Source organism: Oreochromis niloticus, linkage group LG5 (genome assembly GCF_001858045.2).
Source record: "Oreochromis niloticus isolate F11D_XX linkage group LG5, O_niloticus_UMD_NMBU, whole genome shotgun sequence".
Lineage (NCBI taxonomy): Eukaryota > Metazoa > Chordata > Actinopteri > Cichliformes > Cichlidae > Oreochromis > Oreochromis niloticus.
In genome coordinates, this window is record NC_031970.2 from 10,912,230 (window position 1) to 10,930,899 (window position 18,670).

Consider the following 18,670-nt stretch of genomic DNA (forward strand, 5'->3'; position numbering starts at 1 on the left):
CTAGCATAAAATCGCAGTGATGATTGGAGGTTATAGCAGACCAATCAAACTTATAAAGGGGAAATCAGTTCTTTCAAAATTAGAAAACCATTACTTTGTAGAGAAAACAGCAGAAATGCTTAAAGCAAGGGACACCATTAAATCAATAATCTTGCATTAATTAACTGATTGATTGATTGAGTGTCAAAAATATAACTAGTGAAACTAATAACAAATGTGCCTATCTGCAAAAACATTTCATTTTACAGTTACATTTTGAGCTACCTTGTCAATAGACCTGCTCTATTTTGGTCTCCACATATACCTGAGGGAAATTTCTGGCTCTTTAGATTCTAAATGCACACAATTTAGTTGAGAATTTTCTCTGCCTTTGCCATGATGGGTTTAATGCTGGGCTCTGAACTTTATTGTTGAGTAGAGGTACCTTGTGCAGCTGGAAACAGGGAGGAGTATGAGAAAACCAAAAACAATAAAATTGCAAGCCAGAAAAACAACCTCCTGAAACACTGTGTGGAACTGAGGGGAAATGCAGAGTGGGTGTTGCCACAAGCAACTTAACTGTTGGTATAAAGATGCAAATTAGTGCAGAGTATTTTACAACTGCAATTCCAAAAAAACACTGGAATGCAGTGTAAAACTGAAATAAAAAGAGAATACAATTAATTACACTGTGTAGCATCCATCTTCTTTTAACCACAGTCTATAAATGTATGAGAAGTGAAGAGACCAGCTGCTAAACTACTGGGAAAGGAAGGTTTTCCCATTCTCATTGTCTCATATAAGATTATAGCTATGTTTTCAGTCAGTGAAAGGTCTGGACTGCACAGGCAGGAAGTTCACCAATCTGACTTTTCTACTACAGTGTTTCCCAACCACTGTGCCACGGCACATAGGTGTGCCATGAGAAATGATCAGGTGTGCTGTGGAAGATTATGTGGTTCCACCTGATTAGTACGCTATGCAACCGGCGTGAGTAACGGGCAGAACAACTTCCACTAGAGGGCAGTACAACTACCTGCTCTAATTAAATGGGTCGCCAACTGCCAGTAAAACAGAAGAAGACAAGAAGAAATTACATATGCTGTGAGCGAGATAAGGCAGCCCTAATAGCAATAGATAAATATTTGAAAAGAAAAAGTAGTTAATCTGACCTGGGTCCTGGAGAAGATTCCAACCCAGATGAAGGCCCTAGCATGAGTAGTGGTCTGAAGAAGGCAAAAAGGGTATACTGGGGACACACCCCTATACGTGGTGCACGGGGAAAAATTATCAATATGCTTTTTGTGACATTTTTGTTTGGTGGTGTGCCATGTGATTTTCCTAATGTGAAATATGTGCCTCGGCTCCAAAAGGTTGGGAAACACTTTTCTACCACAAAGCCACACTGTTGTAATGCAGTAATACATTGTCTGGATGGGAGCATATGTTTGAAATCTGTATGGCTCTTTGAGCACTGACAGTGTGCTCCCACAGTGCCTGCGCAACTTGCCAATTGAACAGGCACTAATGTGCCTGCACATCATTAGAGATCCAGTCTTTTAAACTGAGCACTGATAGCAAGGATGGTTGCTCTCCTCTAGTCTGGAGGATGGGACATCCATGTTTTCCACTTAGATGCAATGCTTTTTTTCCACATGGTAAATGAGTTTTGGGCTCTTGAACACATAGATTTGATGATATTATTGTACTGTAGATGACGAGATATTCGGTCTCGTTATTAAAGGAACATTATTCTGAAATAGTTTCACAATTAGTTTTTGCTGATTGATGAAATTATATCATTACTTCTGAGAAGCTCAGTCTCTCTAAGATGCTCTCGTTTTACCCAACCATGTTGTTAACCTGTCGCCAGTTACTTGCAAATTGTTCCTCCAGCCATTTCTTTTTATTACCATTTAATTTTTCAGCCTTTTTCAGTGTACATTTGTCATGAAACTGTAAAATGTCTTTGTTTAAACATTTGCTATCTTTTCTATTATGGGTTTATGAGATTTGGAAATCATTGCCTTGCATTGTTAGTTACATTTAGCACAGTGTCCCAACTTTTTGGGAATTGTAGTTGCAAAAGAGCATGTAAGAACACCCAGATTTCCATTGTTTTTTGCTGGACACTTCAACACCACCTTGTTAACTGCTGTATGATAATAACTAATATATATTTAGTTATAGATATCACACAGCTGTCATGCTTTCCAAACATCCACGGTAGCTATTGTGGAGGTGTATGCAGTCAATATTACAACCTGAACGTACTGTGCCCTCTGTTGGCAACTTCAAGTGTCAAGGGCAACAATTGTTTTTCTCTCTAGCCGGGATATTATCTGACAGACCACTCAAATCCTGTGACACAATTGAAATAGGTGCACCTAGATTAGTGGAGGAAAAGAAAAAAAACATGTTATTATCTCACATGGCACTGAAAATAATTGGAAATGATTGCAGTATGCATGAAAGAATGATATTTTTTTATTTGTTTCTTTGTTTCTTTTATTGTGGTGAGTTTTTTTTTTTTAGTGTAGCATCTTTTCTGCTACAAATAGTAGCAGTGATTCAGTGCTTTATCAAAGGCTATTGACGACATCATCTAGCTCTTGTTATGATGTGACTGTGTAGAAACAACACTGTGCTTTATGTAGAACATTGTGTTTTATGAAAATGATAATGGATTTTTTAAGGTTGAATTGAATACTTATTGGTGCTGTAATTGTTCATTCACATGTTATCTCTAGCTTCATCTTCTGTATTTTAAGGTGAGCCAAAACAAATACATTTTTTAATAACTATTAGATTATAGCTGCATTACAAATACAGACTACAAGTGTTGGGTAAAGGATTTGGCTTGGTATTTGTGTGCTGCCATCTTTGATCAGCGATATTATGCAGGAAGGGCTTTTGGTGGAATTCTTTACTTGCATTAAGGATTGCACTTTTCCCCAGATGCCTCCATTTGTTGTACAGGTGATCCAGAAATATTACATTGCACTAAGTTGCAGTGTGGTATTTTAAAACCTTATATATTTAGGATTATGCTCAGTACAGAAATGTAATAATGAAGCTAGATCTTCAAGTTCTTCATCCCTGCAACTGGTGCAAATTACATTCATGTTTTAACAATATGCCAGACGGATAATTTAAAAGGTGCCACCAAGAGATAATCACTGCAGCTCTCCAGGAGCTTTCCAGCTAAAACCACATGACTATTTTTGTTTTTTGGACTTTTTCTGATTGACCATCTCAGTGCTCTGAAGTGTGGCCACAGCAGGCAGCTGTTTTTAACAAAAAAGGTATAAAAACACTCAACACTGAATAGCAGACAGACAAAATTACCAACTAGCAAGTGAGCACATGTGGAGCATGGAGCTGCCAATAAGCCAAATATTTCCCTCAGGAATTGGAGGAGACCACAAAACACATCTTAAGGTGGCCATAAACAGAATCTGACAGAACAGACAGATCCCTGTCAGGAACTGTCTAGTGACTTGGGTTGTGGAAAAAATGACCAATAATCTGGGACTTCCAGTGTATCCAGCTAAAAAGCTGAAAACCTAAACTGTTACTTGATTGTTTTGAGATCGCATTTCAGCAAATACAGTCTCTCTCTAACTCTCTACAGAGGCTGTTTACCTGGATGCAAACAAAGCCTTTCCCGGCACTCATAAAGCAAGAGCTGGGGTATTTAGAAGCCCGTTAATTATAAATAACTACAAGGGTTTTCAGGTTGGTTTTAACAGAATACCTAAACTAAAAACAGCAGTGTTGGTGGTGTTACGGATTTAAAAATGGCATAGACAAGCAATTTTATGGTGTGTACTTTGAGCAAAGAGAGTGTGGGTGTGTCACCACACGGAATAATAGAGAAAGCCATACAGGGACCGAATAAGAATCACAATTTCCTGCATACGACTTAAAAGAATAATAATCTTTAAGGAGAGCATGAAATTGAAGTAAGCAGGTCATTCAGTGGATTACGGTGTAGCTGAAATATTTATGCAGAGCATTGCAGCATTTAGTCTATTTAAAATGGACACCACAAAGTTGACAGAGCAGATTAGTGCACATTCTGTTTTGGTGATGATGGTGGTAACCCTTTGTTCCAAACTGAGAACAGAAAAGCCTGATGTATTATGTATGAATGGATGCTTCTGAATTGATTGAGCTTGTGCATATAACCTTGCTGTCAGAAAGAGCCGGATGCAGACCCAAGAGTGCCTCAGTTAAGGGCGTGTGAAGTGTGAACGATGTGAGTGCAGGTTGTAGAGGTTCTTCATTTATTTAATGTTCATTCTTTTTATTTGTCTCCAGTTACACAGGTCGACTCTTGTAAAATCACTTTATTTGATGATATTTGCATAATGACACACACACAAAACAATGATGATCATGAGTAAGCTGGTTCTTTTACTTCTTTGGGAACATTGTCTAGAGTGAGAAAAGGGTTTTCAAACAGCAGGATCAGTATGTGAACAACCTGCTGAGAGCATTTAAGGTGGTGCCACAAGATGTCACAGTTGGGTTTGAATTTCCCAAAAGAGCAGACTGAATCTACCATTTCTTCCATCTAATTTTAAATGCTTACATTTATTCATGAAAACAGCTTTGACTTCACTTCACAGCATATATTCATACAAGAATATATTTACCTGATTACCCAGTATGTGCAGCAGAGGTACTGTACCACAGGTCGCATCTGATGTGTTTTCATCCAAGAGTATTACATACTGCCATTTTGCCAGAAGCCATTGGCATCACTGCGATACAGACAAGCTATCCTTTCATGCCTTAATGCAGCAGTCATGGCATTATTGTAAACTGGGAGTTACTGTCTCAGTCCTGTATTAAAGTGTGTGTGTGTGTGTGTGTGTGTGTGTGTGTGTGTGTGTGTGTGTGTGTGTGTGTGTGTTTGGATGGCAGGCGATTTTCCCTAAGCAATCACCAGAGAACTAATATCCTGTATTATGGAATGTTAATTTTAAGTTAACGATGAGTGCAAGAGTCCTTTACTCTACAAGTTTGCAAAAAATGTAATAATTTGTTAAGCTTACATTATTTTTGCTGCCTGATAATGTAAATTATCAGCCACTGACCTATGAATCATTCAAGAATAAAAAAGGTGCTGAACTTAAGGGATGCACCAGTGTTGTGCCCTCACATAACAGGCAACTTAGCAAAAAAAACTATTTGAAATTTTACCTGTAGGCACTTTGTTACTAGCAGCCAGTCACAAAAAACACATTTTCCCCATAATGTGTTGAAACTGCAAAAAATGCAAAAAATATGATACAGTTTGACACCACATAATAATATTTTTGCATGAACACGATGGTACTGTTAACTAAAGATTAATCAGAAATAATCTCAGCCAAGGGTTGGCTGTCAACAAGCCATTCTTATAAAAGGAAACGGGGAGAAAAAGCTGAGTTATGCTGAATTCACAAGAACTGGTTTGAAAATCTGTGGCAAAAGGCCTTTTGGAGTTAAATTGAAAAAATTAGAAAGTTTTGTTTCAAACCATCATCAGTAGCTACAGAGGAGGGCAGGAGAGATGCAACAGTGAGTTTCTACAGTTATTTACAGGGTGGTGGAGGCTCCGTGTATTTTGGCTCTGCATTTCAGCCAGTGGTGTTGGGATCTTGTCAAAATTGATGAATGGCATCAGATTCTGATCCACTTTGCAATACCACCTGGAAAGCATCTGACTGAAAGTGGCTTCATTTTTCAGCGTGAGTATGATCTCAAACACTCTGCCAATGCAAGTGGATAGAAGAACCACACAATGGAACAATATCAGTGATTGATTGGCCTCCCCAGAGTCCAGACCTCAACACTATCGAAGCAGTGTGGGATCATCTTGACATCTTGACTTGATTTTAAAAGTACTACTTCCCCTTCACTTTCCCCTTTTCACTCCAAGTGTGTTCAGATGCCACAGGTTTGTCTGCTCTCCTCTGTAGTTTGTGTTTTGTCTTGCTTGTTTTCAGCCTCGGTCTGCTGGTGATTACTGTGTGATGGGTCCTTGGGTTCCACCAGCCTCACATTACTCATCATCATAAAAACAGGAAGTCTCCACAAAATTTTAGTTGTACACAAAACTCAACCAGACAGATGGGTTTGTTAATAACTTATAAATCACTAAGCATCACACATACCAGCTTTAATTATGCTGATTTATTTAATTATAGCCACATTACAAATAAGTCAGCAGTGTGAGAATGAAAATTAGATACTGCAAAGCACACAGTATCTTCCAGCCACTATTTGAAACCTAAGGTTAATTTTCAGATGCACTTCTGTTAGATGCGCTGAGGAAAGTATTTTACCCACAGGCACTTAAAATTCTGCCCGACATGCTTTTAAACAGCTGCAGGATTTTGTACTTCCACACAGTTTGACCACAGGAAACACAACTCAGTCTTCACCAAGGTATAAACACAGGCCTAGGCAGTGTGAAATAATTGTTTCGGACAGCCTTCAGAAAACGGCGGGTGTTCTATAATAAGGACATTTTACTTTAATTATTTAGTCAAAATGTCACTTAACACATCAGGAGGCTGTTTACAACATTAAAGCTAACAGGGCAGGATTGCATGCTGGACAAGTTCAAAAAGTCCCTACAACTTTTCAATGGAACCTTTACACTTAAGGCTGGGTCATGGAGTGTGAGAGCTGATACTCAAGACATGCTGTCGAACCATGTCACAAATCAGTTATTTTTTCCCCAGCTGAATAGGGAGGTGGACTTGGAAAAGCAGGCTCTCATAGCATGGGAGAAGGAGAAAAAGAGACAGAAAGTGTTTGACCCATCACTGGCTTTCAAGAGGAATCACTGCAGCAAGCAAAAACGGTTTAAATGCCCATTTAAGCACTTCACTCGGTAACATAAAAACAGTAGATGTCATGGACACGCTGTGTGGAGGCAGATGAGGACCCAAATGCAAAACTCACAGAGACTGAAGTGGAACTCAAAAATGCTGCTTTAATGCAGGACTGACAAAGTAACAAAACTAAACTGGGAGAACTAAGCTGAGGACCGAGGGAACACAGGGAGGCACACAGGTTCAGGAGGAGACATTGACGACGCGACACTGAACTGAGAGAGACATGCACATAAATACACAGAGGGTTAAGGAGGGAAGTGGGAACACACGGGGAACACAGCTGACACAGATAATTGTAACAAGACATGGCAGGAGAGACGCGACACTGACGGGAGACTGAAAGTAAAACAGGAAGTACAGAGGTTCAGACAGGAGGAGAGAGAGAGGACAGACATAACGGGCTGGGGAAGACATAGAATGAAACACGAGGGGAAACGAGGGCTCACAGATACACAGAGGGGCAAAAGTCACAAGGGGAAATCAAATAAGAAACAACTTAACAGAGCAACCCAGGAACCATGGCCTAAATAAAGAACAAAATACAAAAATACATGAAAACTAAGAATGCTGGGCCAACTTGGCCCAGGATCATGACAGTAGAGTGGCAAGAGTGACATGTCCTCAAGAAAATTAAGCCAGGTCAGTTGTTATTTTTATATGGGATTATCATGACCACAAACAAACAAAAAGAACACCATAACCACCACTGTGAAATAGTGCAATCACTATATTGGTGTTTGAAGGTCTAGGGCAGGGGTCGGCAACCCGCGGCTCCGGGTGGTTTGGGAAAATAGAAGAAGTATTTCGCTGAAGTGCATTTTATTTGTGTTTAGTTCTTTTTTTTAACTTGTAGTTCTAAATTGGAAGATTATTGTGATTTTGAAATATAAAAATAAAATTATATCTTATTATTTTTTTTCACGGCGGACCCGACGAGGTTTGCACGAACATGCTTTTCAGCATCTCTTTATTGACCACTTTTCACACACGGTTTGTGTACGCATACACCCGGCTGTAGCTTTTCAGCTCACAGCCCAACAACACAACAGCAGAGAGAGCACAGGCTTTAAGGCGGCGAGGCGCGATTGCCGCTCAGGTGCGTCCGACTCCCATGCAGCGGCACTGCAGACCACGCCCCGCTACACACATTAACAAGGTAAAATAGATCTCCAAAAGTTGAATCTGTTCATCTGGACGTAGCGTTTTGTGGGAGAAACGTTTCGTCACTCATCCAAGTGACTTCTTCAGTCTCAGCTGACTGCAGGTTTCCCCAAACCTTATAAACAGTACATTTGCATAATGACTGAAACCAGCCCACTGAAGGAACAATGGGCTGTGAGGTCAGTTCCTTAATCATAATTATGCAAATTCCCATGACCATTGATCAACAATCACTGACCAAAACCCACTGATCAAAGAACACTGATCAATGGCCATGAGTACCATTCACAGAGAGTTGGGGAATGGCTGCAATCACAGCAGGTAAAACAGATATTTAGGCAGAATTTTGCAAATATGTTTTTTTGTTTTTTTTTAGCGGCATAGAGCTTTTTTTAGTGGCACAGAGCTTTTTTCCAATTATTTTTTAAAAGTCAGGTCAAGGCTCCAAAAGCCCAAAGGCGATATAAGGGTGGCGGCTCACAACAGTTTTTGGCTACGTCCACACGTACACGGGTATTTTTGAAAACGGAGATTTTCCGTTTTCGTTTTAAAAAATAATCCCGTCCACACGTAAACGCAGAAATGAAGGAAAACGCTACTAGGAAGATGCCAAAGCAACAGGTGGCGATATATTCCTAACCGTGTAGAAATGTTGGCCAATCAGAAGTCTAGAAGCCTCGGTGGGAAATAGTAAACAAAGATGGGGCGTAGAAGCAGAACCGAGTCGTATGTGTGGAGGGACAGTAACTGTGTGTGTATATGTAAGCATTTAAACACTGCAGAGAGTACAATTAACAGTAACAGTATTGTAGAAATTCATTTCACTGAAACAATAACATGGCGCACACCTATGGCGCTGTGTTTTCTCTGTTTTTCTCGTCCACACGTAAATTCAAAAACGGAGTTTTCGAAAATATCCACCCTGGCAGGCGTTTTTAGAAATCTCCGTTTTCAGTGACCGAAAACGCCGTTTACGTGTGGACGAAAGGTGCAAACGCATAGAAAAATCTGCGTTTTCAAAAATACCCGGGTACTTGTGGACGTAGCCTTTGTTTGCTACATGGATCATTTTAGTTCAGCTGGGTGTTTTTCCTTTTGTTATATTTCTTTAAGAGTTCAAAATGTGTTAATTACATAAATAAAATGTAATTTTCTCTGTAGCACTTCATGGATTACATAAACAACACACCTTAGTTTCTCTGTGGATTCTTTTAAAAAGCACTTAAAAACTTTTCTGTTCAAACAAGCCTTTTGTTGATCTACGTATTTTATATTCTTTACATTATTTACATTTGATCTTTTACATTGTGTATAATGTCTATTGATTGTATTGTTTATTTTAATATTTGTGTACAGCGCTTTGTGACTGCCTGTCTGTGAAAAGCACAAAAAACAATATATACAGTGTTATCTTCATTTTAGATTTCAAAAAGTATTTGCGGCTCCCAGTGTTTTCTTTTGCGTGGAAACTGGGTCCAAGTGGCTCTTTGGGTGTTAAAGGTTGCAGACCCCTGGTCTAGGGGATAAAATTAGTGTCTAAGTGTTTATTTTAGAAAAGCAAAGCTGTTCATGGGGTGCTAACAAAATTATAAAGCTGTTTAACAAAGCAAAGAGGTAAAGGAGCTGAAAAGACTTATACCTTTACACATAATTTCTATTTTCACAGTAAGAGTTAAAGAAAACAATTTTTAGAAATAAGATTTAAAAACTTTACAGTAATTTATGTAGGCTTCTATTTAAATCTAGCTTTGATATAAGCACACATACCCTCTCTCTGTTTCAATTTAAGTTCATCTCACTGGATCACAGATGGTATGTATAAAGCTTTGGGGTCTGAAGATTGAAGCCAGTGCAAAAAGTGCTTTAAACCTCTATTCTTTCTGATGGAAACTCTTTGGGTTATGAAAAAGGTATGTTTGAATAGAAATCCACAGAGAAAATCACACTTTTTCACACTTTTCTCTGACCTTAATTTTGTGTAATACTTTAAGGTCTCAACTGGTAGTTTCGGGTGCTATTAAATACAACATCTTGCTGTGCATTAAAATGAAAACGATGATCGCCACTAGAGTCAAAAATAAGGGAGTGCTCCACAGCAGACAAGTCACTACCATATAAGCATGTACTCGCCCTCTGTTTTTGGGTTGCTTCAGCTTCCTCGCCCTGTCCAAAGATATGTATGCTGATTACAAATTGGCCGTAGGTGTAGTTGTGAGCATGAATGGTTGACTGTCTCTCCATGTTAGCTCTGTGATGGCCTGACTTTTACCCAATGTCAGCCAGTGTTCTGTCCCCATTGACTGACTGAGGCTAACAAGTTAAATAGCATGTGAATACGAGACTGGATCCAAATCCAATTCTACTTTGATTTGCTTCTTCAACTCACACCTGTGTTTCAGTAAAAGTAAGCTGCACATTCCATGAAGGATGGCTCATGCAATAGTAAATTAGGTGAGCTATAAGAAGAATGTTCCTCGGGTTTACATTACAGCTGGTGAGCACAGAGGAACAATCCACTGAGAGAAAAGAAAAAGACGTGACTTCACTTCTGAATGAGGAACTCCAAACTGAGCTTGCCAGCTGAAACCCCTCACATAATTCAAAACCATGGAAAATAAATCAAGTCCAGAACACATGTACAGCTGCACTAACACAGCTTGGATAAGCTCCAGTGAGATATTCATTGGCTCTTGCATCCATATTAATTCAGTTTTTTACTTAAGCAAGACAACAAATCAAATGATTTTCTTAGTTTTATTAGACAAAGTTGAACAACCTGATTTCTTTCGTATTTTTACATTTAAACTATGATTTTTATTACTATTATTGTTATCATTTCTAGCCTCTTTTACTGGCTTTCCTTAAAGTGGGCAGAGTTGAATGACACTAACGAAACATGAACTATTATCATTTTATCTGGCTCTCACCTTTTTGTTCCTTACTTATGCAGTCCTCTTTGAAAAAAGAAATCATTTGTATCTGCTTGGAGCTTTATGCTAACTCATCTCTTCACAGTGGACCAATATGAAGAAATTTCAATTATATGCAATCCATAGACTCAGTGACGCAATCCTGCAACATAATTGTTCCTGCTGAAACAACCCCCTCTGCTGTCTCAAAAATACACTGTTAACCCCTAAGTGCAAAAACAGAAGCAACCTTTAACAGTTATATTTTTTGTAACTCTAATGCCCTACAGTGCTACAGTAGATTATTACCACCAGTAGCTGGATTATTATGTGCAAAATTATAGACCAGCCTCTTTCTTGTCGTTTTTTTTTATGAATGAAAGCTTACGCACGCCCTTTGTGATTCAACCCTTATAGGCTAACCTAAATAAATAAATTAAGCAGATGTATGATCCCAGGATCGCTCTCCCTCTCTCTCTCTCTCTCTCTGTCTGATGGGAACGTGGATGCAGCGCATTTACAGTGCCCTCCCCCGTGGATACTCCAAGTATCTCCTTTTCCCTCAACCACCGACCAGAAACGTGTCAAACAACTTTTCATTCAGCATTCAGCTGATATATGTATATATCTACATTTCAATTTGCTTCGTTTTTGCGCTGTTTGATTCGTCATTCTCAATCATGAACGCACAGATGGCGGATAGTCAGAAACGACTTGCAGATGAGCAGAATCAAGGTAAGAATTTATTTCTACTTTTACATTGAACTGTTGTTTTAGTTTTTGGGAAACTTTTGTTTAAAATACTGTAAAACATATTGTCTGTTTAGTTCATTGTCTGCGTCTAGTTTGCTTTAGATTTTTTTTTTCAGCGCTTGTAAGTATTTTAAAATGCACAATTAACAACGATCAACCTAAATGTCTAATTATTAATAAACATTTTTGCAATACGATTTAAAGACATAAAACACAATGTGAGTGGATCCTTTTGTTAACTGCAGGCTGGTTATATTTCCTAATGGACATGTCAGATGAATATAATATTCAACTCTCTTTAACGTTAATTCTTATAATGCTGTCCATGTCATATTACTCCAATAACCTTGGAGTTGCCGAGTAATACATGAGATTTGGCCACATAATTAACCTTTCAGAGGAAGCATCTCTCAGTGCAGTGTGTGTAGTGGTAATTATCCCAAACAGTCGTCAGCTGATGAGAAAGAGTTTAGTCATATTATTTTGCCACTAAAAGCAACGTGCTCCTGTCCACGGGGGAATCTGCCACTTAAATGTATGATTTTTTCTCTCTATGCAGAAATGACAGAAAATGTTGTTTTTCTATAAGTCTGTGGGATTTTAGTTCTTTACTGCTGCTGCTATTTAAAATAGAAACATCAGTCTCTTTTAACAAAATGATGCAAATATAAACAAGGATGTTTCATACCTAGTAAACAAGCTTAAAGTTCCCTTTATTTGTTTCGAATGATATGCTGCTGACCTCATCACGTTAATTTGTTTATTCACTGAAAAATCTTGGTTCACACACTGCTCAATGCATCTTAAGAAACATCTGTTGTTTGTTTCAGACATAAAGGATGCCAAAAACCGAGAGAGACAGAGAAAATAATAGAATAATAGAAAATGCATGAGCGACACAGAAACTGCAGTCAGTTAATAGTTTTCCCACCCAGAATGAAAAAAATGCTGCTGTTGTCATCTAATTGACTTTAATCTGATGAAGTTTTGATTCGAACTGATGGTCCCTTGAGATTCTCTGTAGGCGAAATGGAAATTTTTGCTTTTCCAGAAATATTATGGACAAAATCAGTCAGAAAACCCCCCAAAATGGCAAAAATAATAACTATCAAGCTCTTAGGTAAGATAAAATTAGGTCTCATGTTGTGGAAATTTGTGCATTCATCAAGAAGTTATTCATTAAACAAGATGAAGAAATATTAAGCTTAAGTTTGACCCCAATAAGCAGCATCAAAGAGCTCTTAAACAGAAAAAAAACCCCCTCTTCTGATCACAGCACTGTCTGTTTTATCTTTTTATTTTTCTTTTAATAGCAACACCCCAGCACTGAATACCCCAAGAAACCAGCAGAGGATGTTTTGACCTTCATTTGTTCCTCCAGCCTTCCTCTCAACAATGGACCTCTTCTTGCAGGGCTCCTCTTTAAACTTATCAAAACTGCTCCACAATATCAGCATTCCTGTCAACGCTTCTGGGAATTATACTAACAACCAGTTCACAGAGGTCAACCTCTTTGAAATCCTGGGTCCAAAACGCTCTCCCTTTTTCTTCCCAGTGACCAGTGTTTACCTTCTCATCTTTCTCATCGGCTTGTCTGGAAATCTGCTCACATGTGCAGTGATTGCAAAGCACAAAAAAATGCGTAATCCTACAAACTTTTACCTTGTGAGCCTGGCTGTATCGGATCTTCTCGTGCTTTTGTTTGGGATGCCATTGGAGATTTATGACCTGTGGCAGAACTATCCATTCCCCTTTGGTGAGGGTGGCTGCTACTTCAAAACGTTCCTGTTTGAAACTGTGTGCTTTGCCTCCATCCTTAACGTCACAGCTCTGAGTGTGGAGAGGTACATAGCTGTGGTATATCCACTCAAAACACGATACCTGTCGACTAACCAGCACGCCAAACGGGTCATCACCATTGTCTGGGTGGTTTCGATGATCTGTGCAATCCCCAACACCTCACTGCACGGCATCTTCTACCTGCCAGAGAGAATGGAGGAGTCAGCTATTTGCACTGTGCTGAAACCTTTGTGGATCTATAACCTGGTCATGCAAATCACAACTGTCTGCTTCTATTTTATACCCATGATGGTTATTAGCATGCTGTACTTAATCATGGGCCTTCATTTGGGGAGAGAAAGGCGGCAGTCCGGTGGGAACCTGGGAAAGAACTGTTGCAGCACTCGAAGGAAGATGAGAGTGGAGAATGGCCGAAGGAGACAGGTCATCAAAATGCTCTGTGAGTTTTTTTTCTCTCTCTTCAAAAGGCAAGCATTGCTCTGTCATGCTGCTCTGACTTGAAAGCATATCTCCTCTAATCTGTATTGTCACTGCCAAGGCATGATCCCATAGACAAAACATGACGAAAACAGAGAGTAAATAATGACACAGGATTATCAGCAGTTTGGATGGATCATTAAGATTCCGAAGGGCTTCCTTTTGAGTCGCATCTCCTAATTCTGCAGCTTGACAAGATTACACGTTAGTGTAAGACCCTTTTGCTGTAGCTATTTGTTCTTACACTGAAGAATTTCCCGTTACATCCAACATCTAAAGATTCTCACACTATGAATGACAAAAATAATAGCTGGCAAAAAATAGCATTAGGAGTCATTCTGAAAACCTATTTTCTGAACCAACTGGCAATTATTGCAAAGACTGAATTATCAGAGTATCCATTATGAACACAACGAACAGTGTGTTAGTGTTAATGTCACAGGAAATGTCTGCATTTAAGCTTTTGTCATAGCTCCTCTGAGGAGTTTTGAGTGGATGTTGATGCTGTTATTCTCATTGTATTTGTACAGCCAGTCATAATTTCACAGTATGGAAATTGGCCGTTACTTTTTTGTTATGTTTTTGTTTAAAAACCTGCAAAAAACAAACAAGACTCCCCCAATATATGATTAATTTCTAACTGATATTGCACCCTGAGTCACAAATATCCAATATTTCAAGAAAAGGCCTAAGGGAGAATTTTAAACAGCTTCTTTAGGTAACACGCTGGCGATATATTTAACCAAATGCTGAAAAATAAAATTAAACCCTGACCTTTTCTGTACTTTTTGATATCCGCGCTGATATTTGAGAGTTAAATAAAAGCATATAACCAAATTTATGGCCATCATAACAACAAATAAACATCTAACTGCCCCAGCTGCATACAAAATACCAGCAACATTGAAAAATGAAGACATTTCCCCATTCTTATCTTTGCATCTCTAGAGCTGCATATTGCAAGAAGATAGTTACCTCATATATAGCACATTCTGTCTGAGAGTTATTTTTCCCAGAGCTCTAACAGTCAAAAACATTGCAGGAAAATTGCAGTTTTCTTCAAAACTAATAAAAGTTATGTCTACGTTCAATGTTACTCTCCAAGGTGTGAAATGTAAATTCATGAGGCTTAATGGAAGTGCTGAACGCATGGCTTTTTCTTCTAAAGCATGACAGCTAGCTTCCTCTGCCTTTGTTGGCTCCGTGCAGCACGTCTCTCTGTGCAGTTATGTTCTGTGCAACTGCATGACATAAAGAAAACAGGTGCAAAAACAAATATGTCCACAGCACTACTAGATGTCTAAAACATCACAGGGGACCTTTAAAAGATGTGTTTTTCAAAAGAATCCCAACTGAAGATCTTTTAGAAATGTTGATAAATTCATAAGAGGTTTGGGGGATACTTTCTGGTTCCACTGCAGGTGGATTCCTTTATCAGGAATACCATCTGTTCTGGAGAATGGGTGATAAAATTTAAATGAAAAATAATAAATAACAAATATGAAATGTATGAACAAAAAGATTGTGATTGTTTTGATTTGCACAGTTGATCAGACTGCTTCTGTCATCATCCTCCTTATCTTTTTCTTCTAGTCAAATAGTAATTTATAGTAAAATAACATTGGTTTTGTTTTTAACATGTTTCCCATGTAAAGCAGCTGAAATACAATGACTTTCAGAAAAAATGACATGCATATTTTAGTTTTTAAAAAGGTTTAACATTTGCATCTATGAGCAGCTAACTCGATAAAAGCTTACTCTCTTTAATTGATTTCCACTCACTATCAACAACTAAAGTGCAGCAAGCTGAAAGCTACCTATTGTTCATCAAGCTATATTTTCATACTGAACATCTTCACATATAAATCATGTGTTCTTGACAACAATTCCTGTTGTCAAGTGATGCTGTTCAGCCAAACTTTGTTACCAAACTTTCTCTTGTATTACAGTAAAGATAAAGTTTCTAAACACATCAAACACATCAGCCTTGACTTAGTAAAACACACACGTAACAATTATGCAAAAACTGCACAGAGAAAAATATGGTTTTGCGGTCCAAGTATTTCACTCAGGATAAATATATCTTTAATGAAGAGCTGGAACAAGATAATATAGAATATAAATGTGATTCTTTAAAAAACTGTAAAATACAGCATTTTGTCCTAACCTTGAAGCTTTAGACAAATGAAAAAGTTAAAATGCAGTATGCGAATCGCTGTAGTCTGGGAAAGAAAGAATGGAACCAAGTGCTAAATGCCATATTTATAAATGTAAATATCTTGGCAGTGTGTTGAGTGCCACCAAGCAAAGCTTGATGCCATATGCCCATGATCATAAGAAGCCAAACACTGCCTGTGCCTGCTGGACCTCCTGCAGGGAGAGCCCCTGAGAGCATTATGCCTAGATTATTTGGCGAGGAATGTATTTGTGCTCCATCATCAAAAAATGCTGAGCATCGTTTGTTGCACAGAATGAAGCATTTACATTTGGCTAAGAACAGTTTGATATTGATAAGACTTATTACACCTGTTTGAATTCACTTCTAGTCTTATCTGTAAGCCAAGATTGTAGACTCTGTTAGGAGAGGCTCATTGTTTCTGTGTGTCGTTGATATATTGTGGTTACTGAAGTGCAGCATTTGCTAAACACGAACCTCAGTTAAAGGATAATGATATGCTGAATTTCCATTTTTAAGAATCTCTTGACTCATTTGCCTTAAGGGCCTCAATAAGCAATCTAACTTAACTCTAAATTACTTCACAATTACCACAAAGGTCATGAATACAGCTGTTTATCTGTCCTTCTTACGACCTCATTCCCGGAGCATTAAACGCTGTCATTTTTTCAAAGCTGTTGACACAAGCTGTCTTTTGTCATTTATGGATGTTTAAAACAAACATGGTAAGAAATATGAGCATATAGGTCCAGTGCATAAGCATAGTAAGACTGATGTGGTCAGAAAGGAGCATTTTAACATCAAAACATAATATGTTCCTAAACCTTATTTTCACATTTAGCTCACAAACCAGACCAAACAGGAGCCTACAAGCTGACAAGTTCATATGATGTCAGCAGCAATGACAGAATAACAGTAATTTAAACCCTAGGGCAAGAACATGCTATTCTTTCAAGTTTTGCTAATGCAATGTTTGCAATAGCATGACACTGACTGAACACACCACAACACCTAATTCTAGTCCATCCATATACAGCTGTTTTAACTGAAAATGAGAAGAAGAAGAAGAAATTCTCCTCCACAAATCAATGTACTCCTTTTAGAAATGTTTGTCTCAGTTTGTTTAAACAGGTTTTCAAATAAAGCTGAGGAGAGAAATCATTTTATGGCTGGATTGCTAACATTTGACAAGAACTAATAAACAGTAGAGTGGATTTTTATAAATGACCACAAGCCAAAAAGTTTAATTTTAACATTAAAATCTATTCTGCAAAAATAAATGTATTCATCATCTTTCTCTCCAGCAATCGTGGTGGCAGTGTTTGGAGTCTGCTGGGCACCCTTTCACATCGAGCGTCTCCTGTGGAGCTCTATCAGCCAGTGGACCGACTTGATGCACAACATTTATCAATATGTCCACATCCTGTCGGGCGTCTTCTTCTACCTCAGCTCTGCAGTCAACCCTATCATCTACAGCCTGCTCTCCACGCGGTTCAGAGAGTGTTTTCGAGAACTTGTTTGTTCCCAGGGGGAGGACAATAACTCTGTCAGAGACTCCCCTCCTTTTCCTAAAATTTTGCTGGATCCCTCCGTTGCAAGTTCAAGAGGTCAGGCCGAGGGGAAGAACTCTAATGCTTTCATCCCTTTGCTGTCTCCTAACATGACACTGAGTATGGACACTGAAATCCTCACATGTGCTTGTACAGACACAACCTGCAAGACCTCTGTATTCTGACATTTTATTTGAACAAGCTAGAAAGCAGCTGGTGCAGAAATATTGTAAACCGATAGATTAACATTTTGGATCTTAGGTTTATTTCTTTTCAGAATTTGCTGACATGATGCTGTATGATGAATACTGCCAGAAGAAAATGAGCTTAGCTTAGAATTGGACTTGAAACAAATGAGGACAAGTAGGCTGTGTCATAATGTAATGAAACTGTCTCGTCTGCTCGTCTCTGACCCTTTTATTAACACTGGCTCATCTCAAAAGTAAATAAGGTTCTAGTTGATGAGCCATGTAAGTCCAAAAGTTGTTTTCATGTTGTATTTTAGTGCAAAGAGAGATCATTTGGAAGAAAATAACTAAATCTACTGCAAAATCATGACACTGGAGATGTACGAATTTTTGGCAGTTAGGCTGATGAAACTATGGAGCATGATGTTATTGGGGACTGGGACTGGACCCCCTGATGTTTAGTGATGGTGGAGCAAAAATATGGTTGATGAACACCATAAAGATGAGATTCACTGAAGAACCGGTCTGAGATTGAGATAGGGAGAAGCAATGCCTAAAGGCCATAGTGACAGTGAGGATAGAGAATAGGAACTACTGGCTGATTGGCTTGGAGAGCACAGATTTCACTGGACAATGGCAGTTTTTTTAGGAGATGATTTTGAAAATGATGTGATAATAAAAGAGACAGCAAAAAATAGCTGACAGGATAAGAGGTTGAATGTGAGAGAAAACCCTTTTTTTTATCATCAAGATACCCTTAAAAATACATTGTAAGGGTAAA

The 18,670-nt window shown here is 38.5% G+C and overlaps 1 protein-coding gene across 1 annotated transcript; it reads left to right on the forward strand.

The window, feature by feature from the left end:
• Nucleotides 1–11,423: 11,423 nt before the first annotated feature.
• nmur3 (neuromedin U receptor 3) lies at nucleotides 11,424–18,377 on the forward strand. The gene is made up of 3 exons (XM_013272882.3): nucleotides 11,424–11,680; nucleotides 13,012–13,937; nucleotides 17,456–18,377. Exons 2-3 carry the CDS (start codon nucleotides 13,094–13,096, stop codon nucleotides 17,884–17,886), a joined length of 1,275 nt encoding a protein of 424 aa, XP_013128336.1. The 5' UTR covers nucleotides 11,424–11,680; nucleotides 13,012–13,093; the 3' UTR covers nucleotides 17,887–18,377.
• The last annotated feature ends 293 nt before the right edge of the window (nucleotides 18,378–18,670 follow it).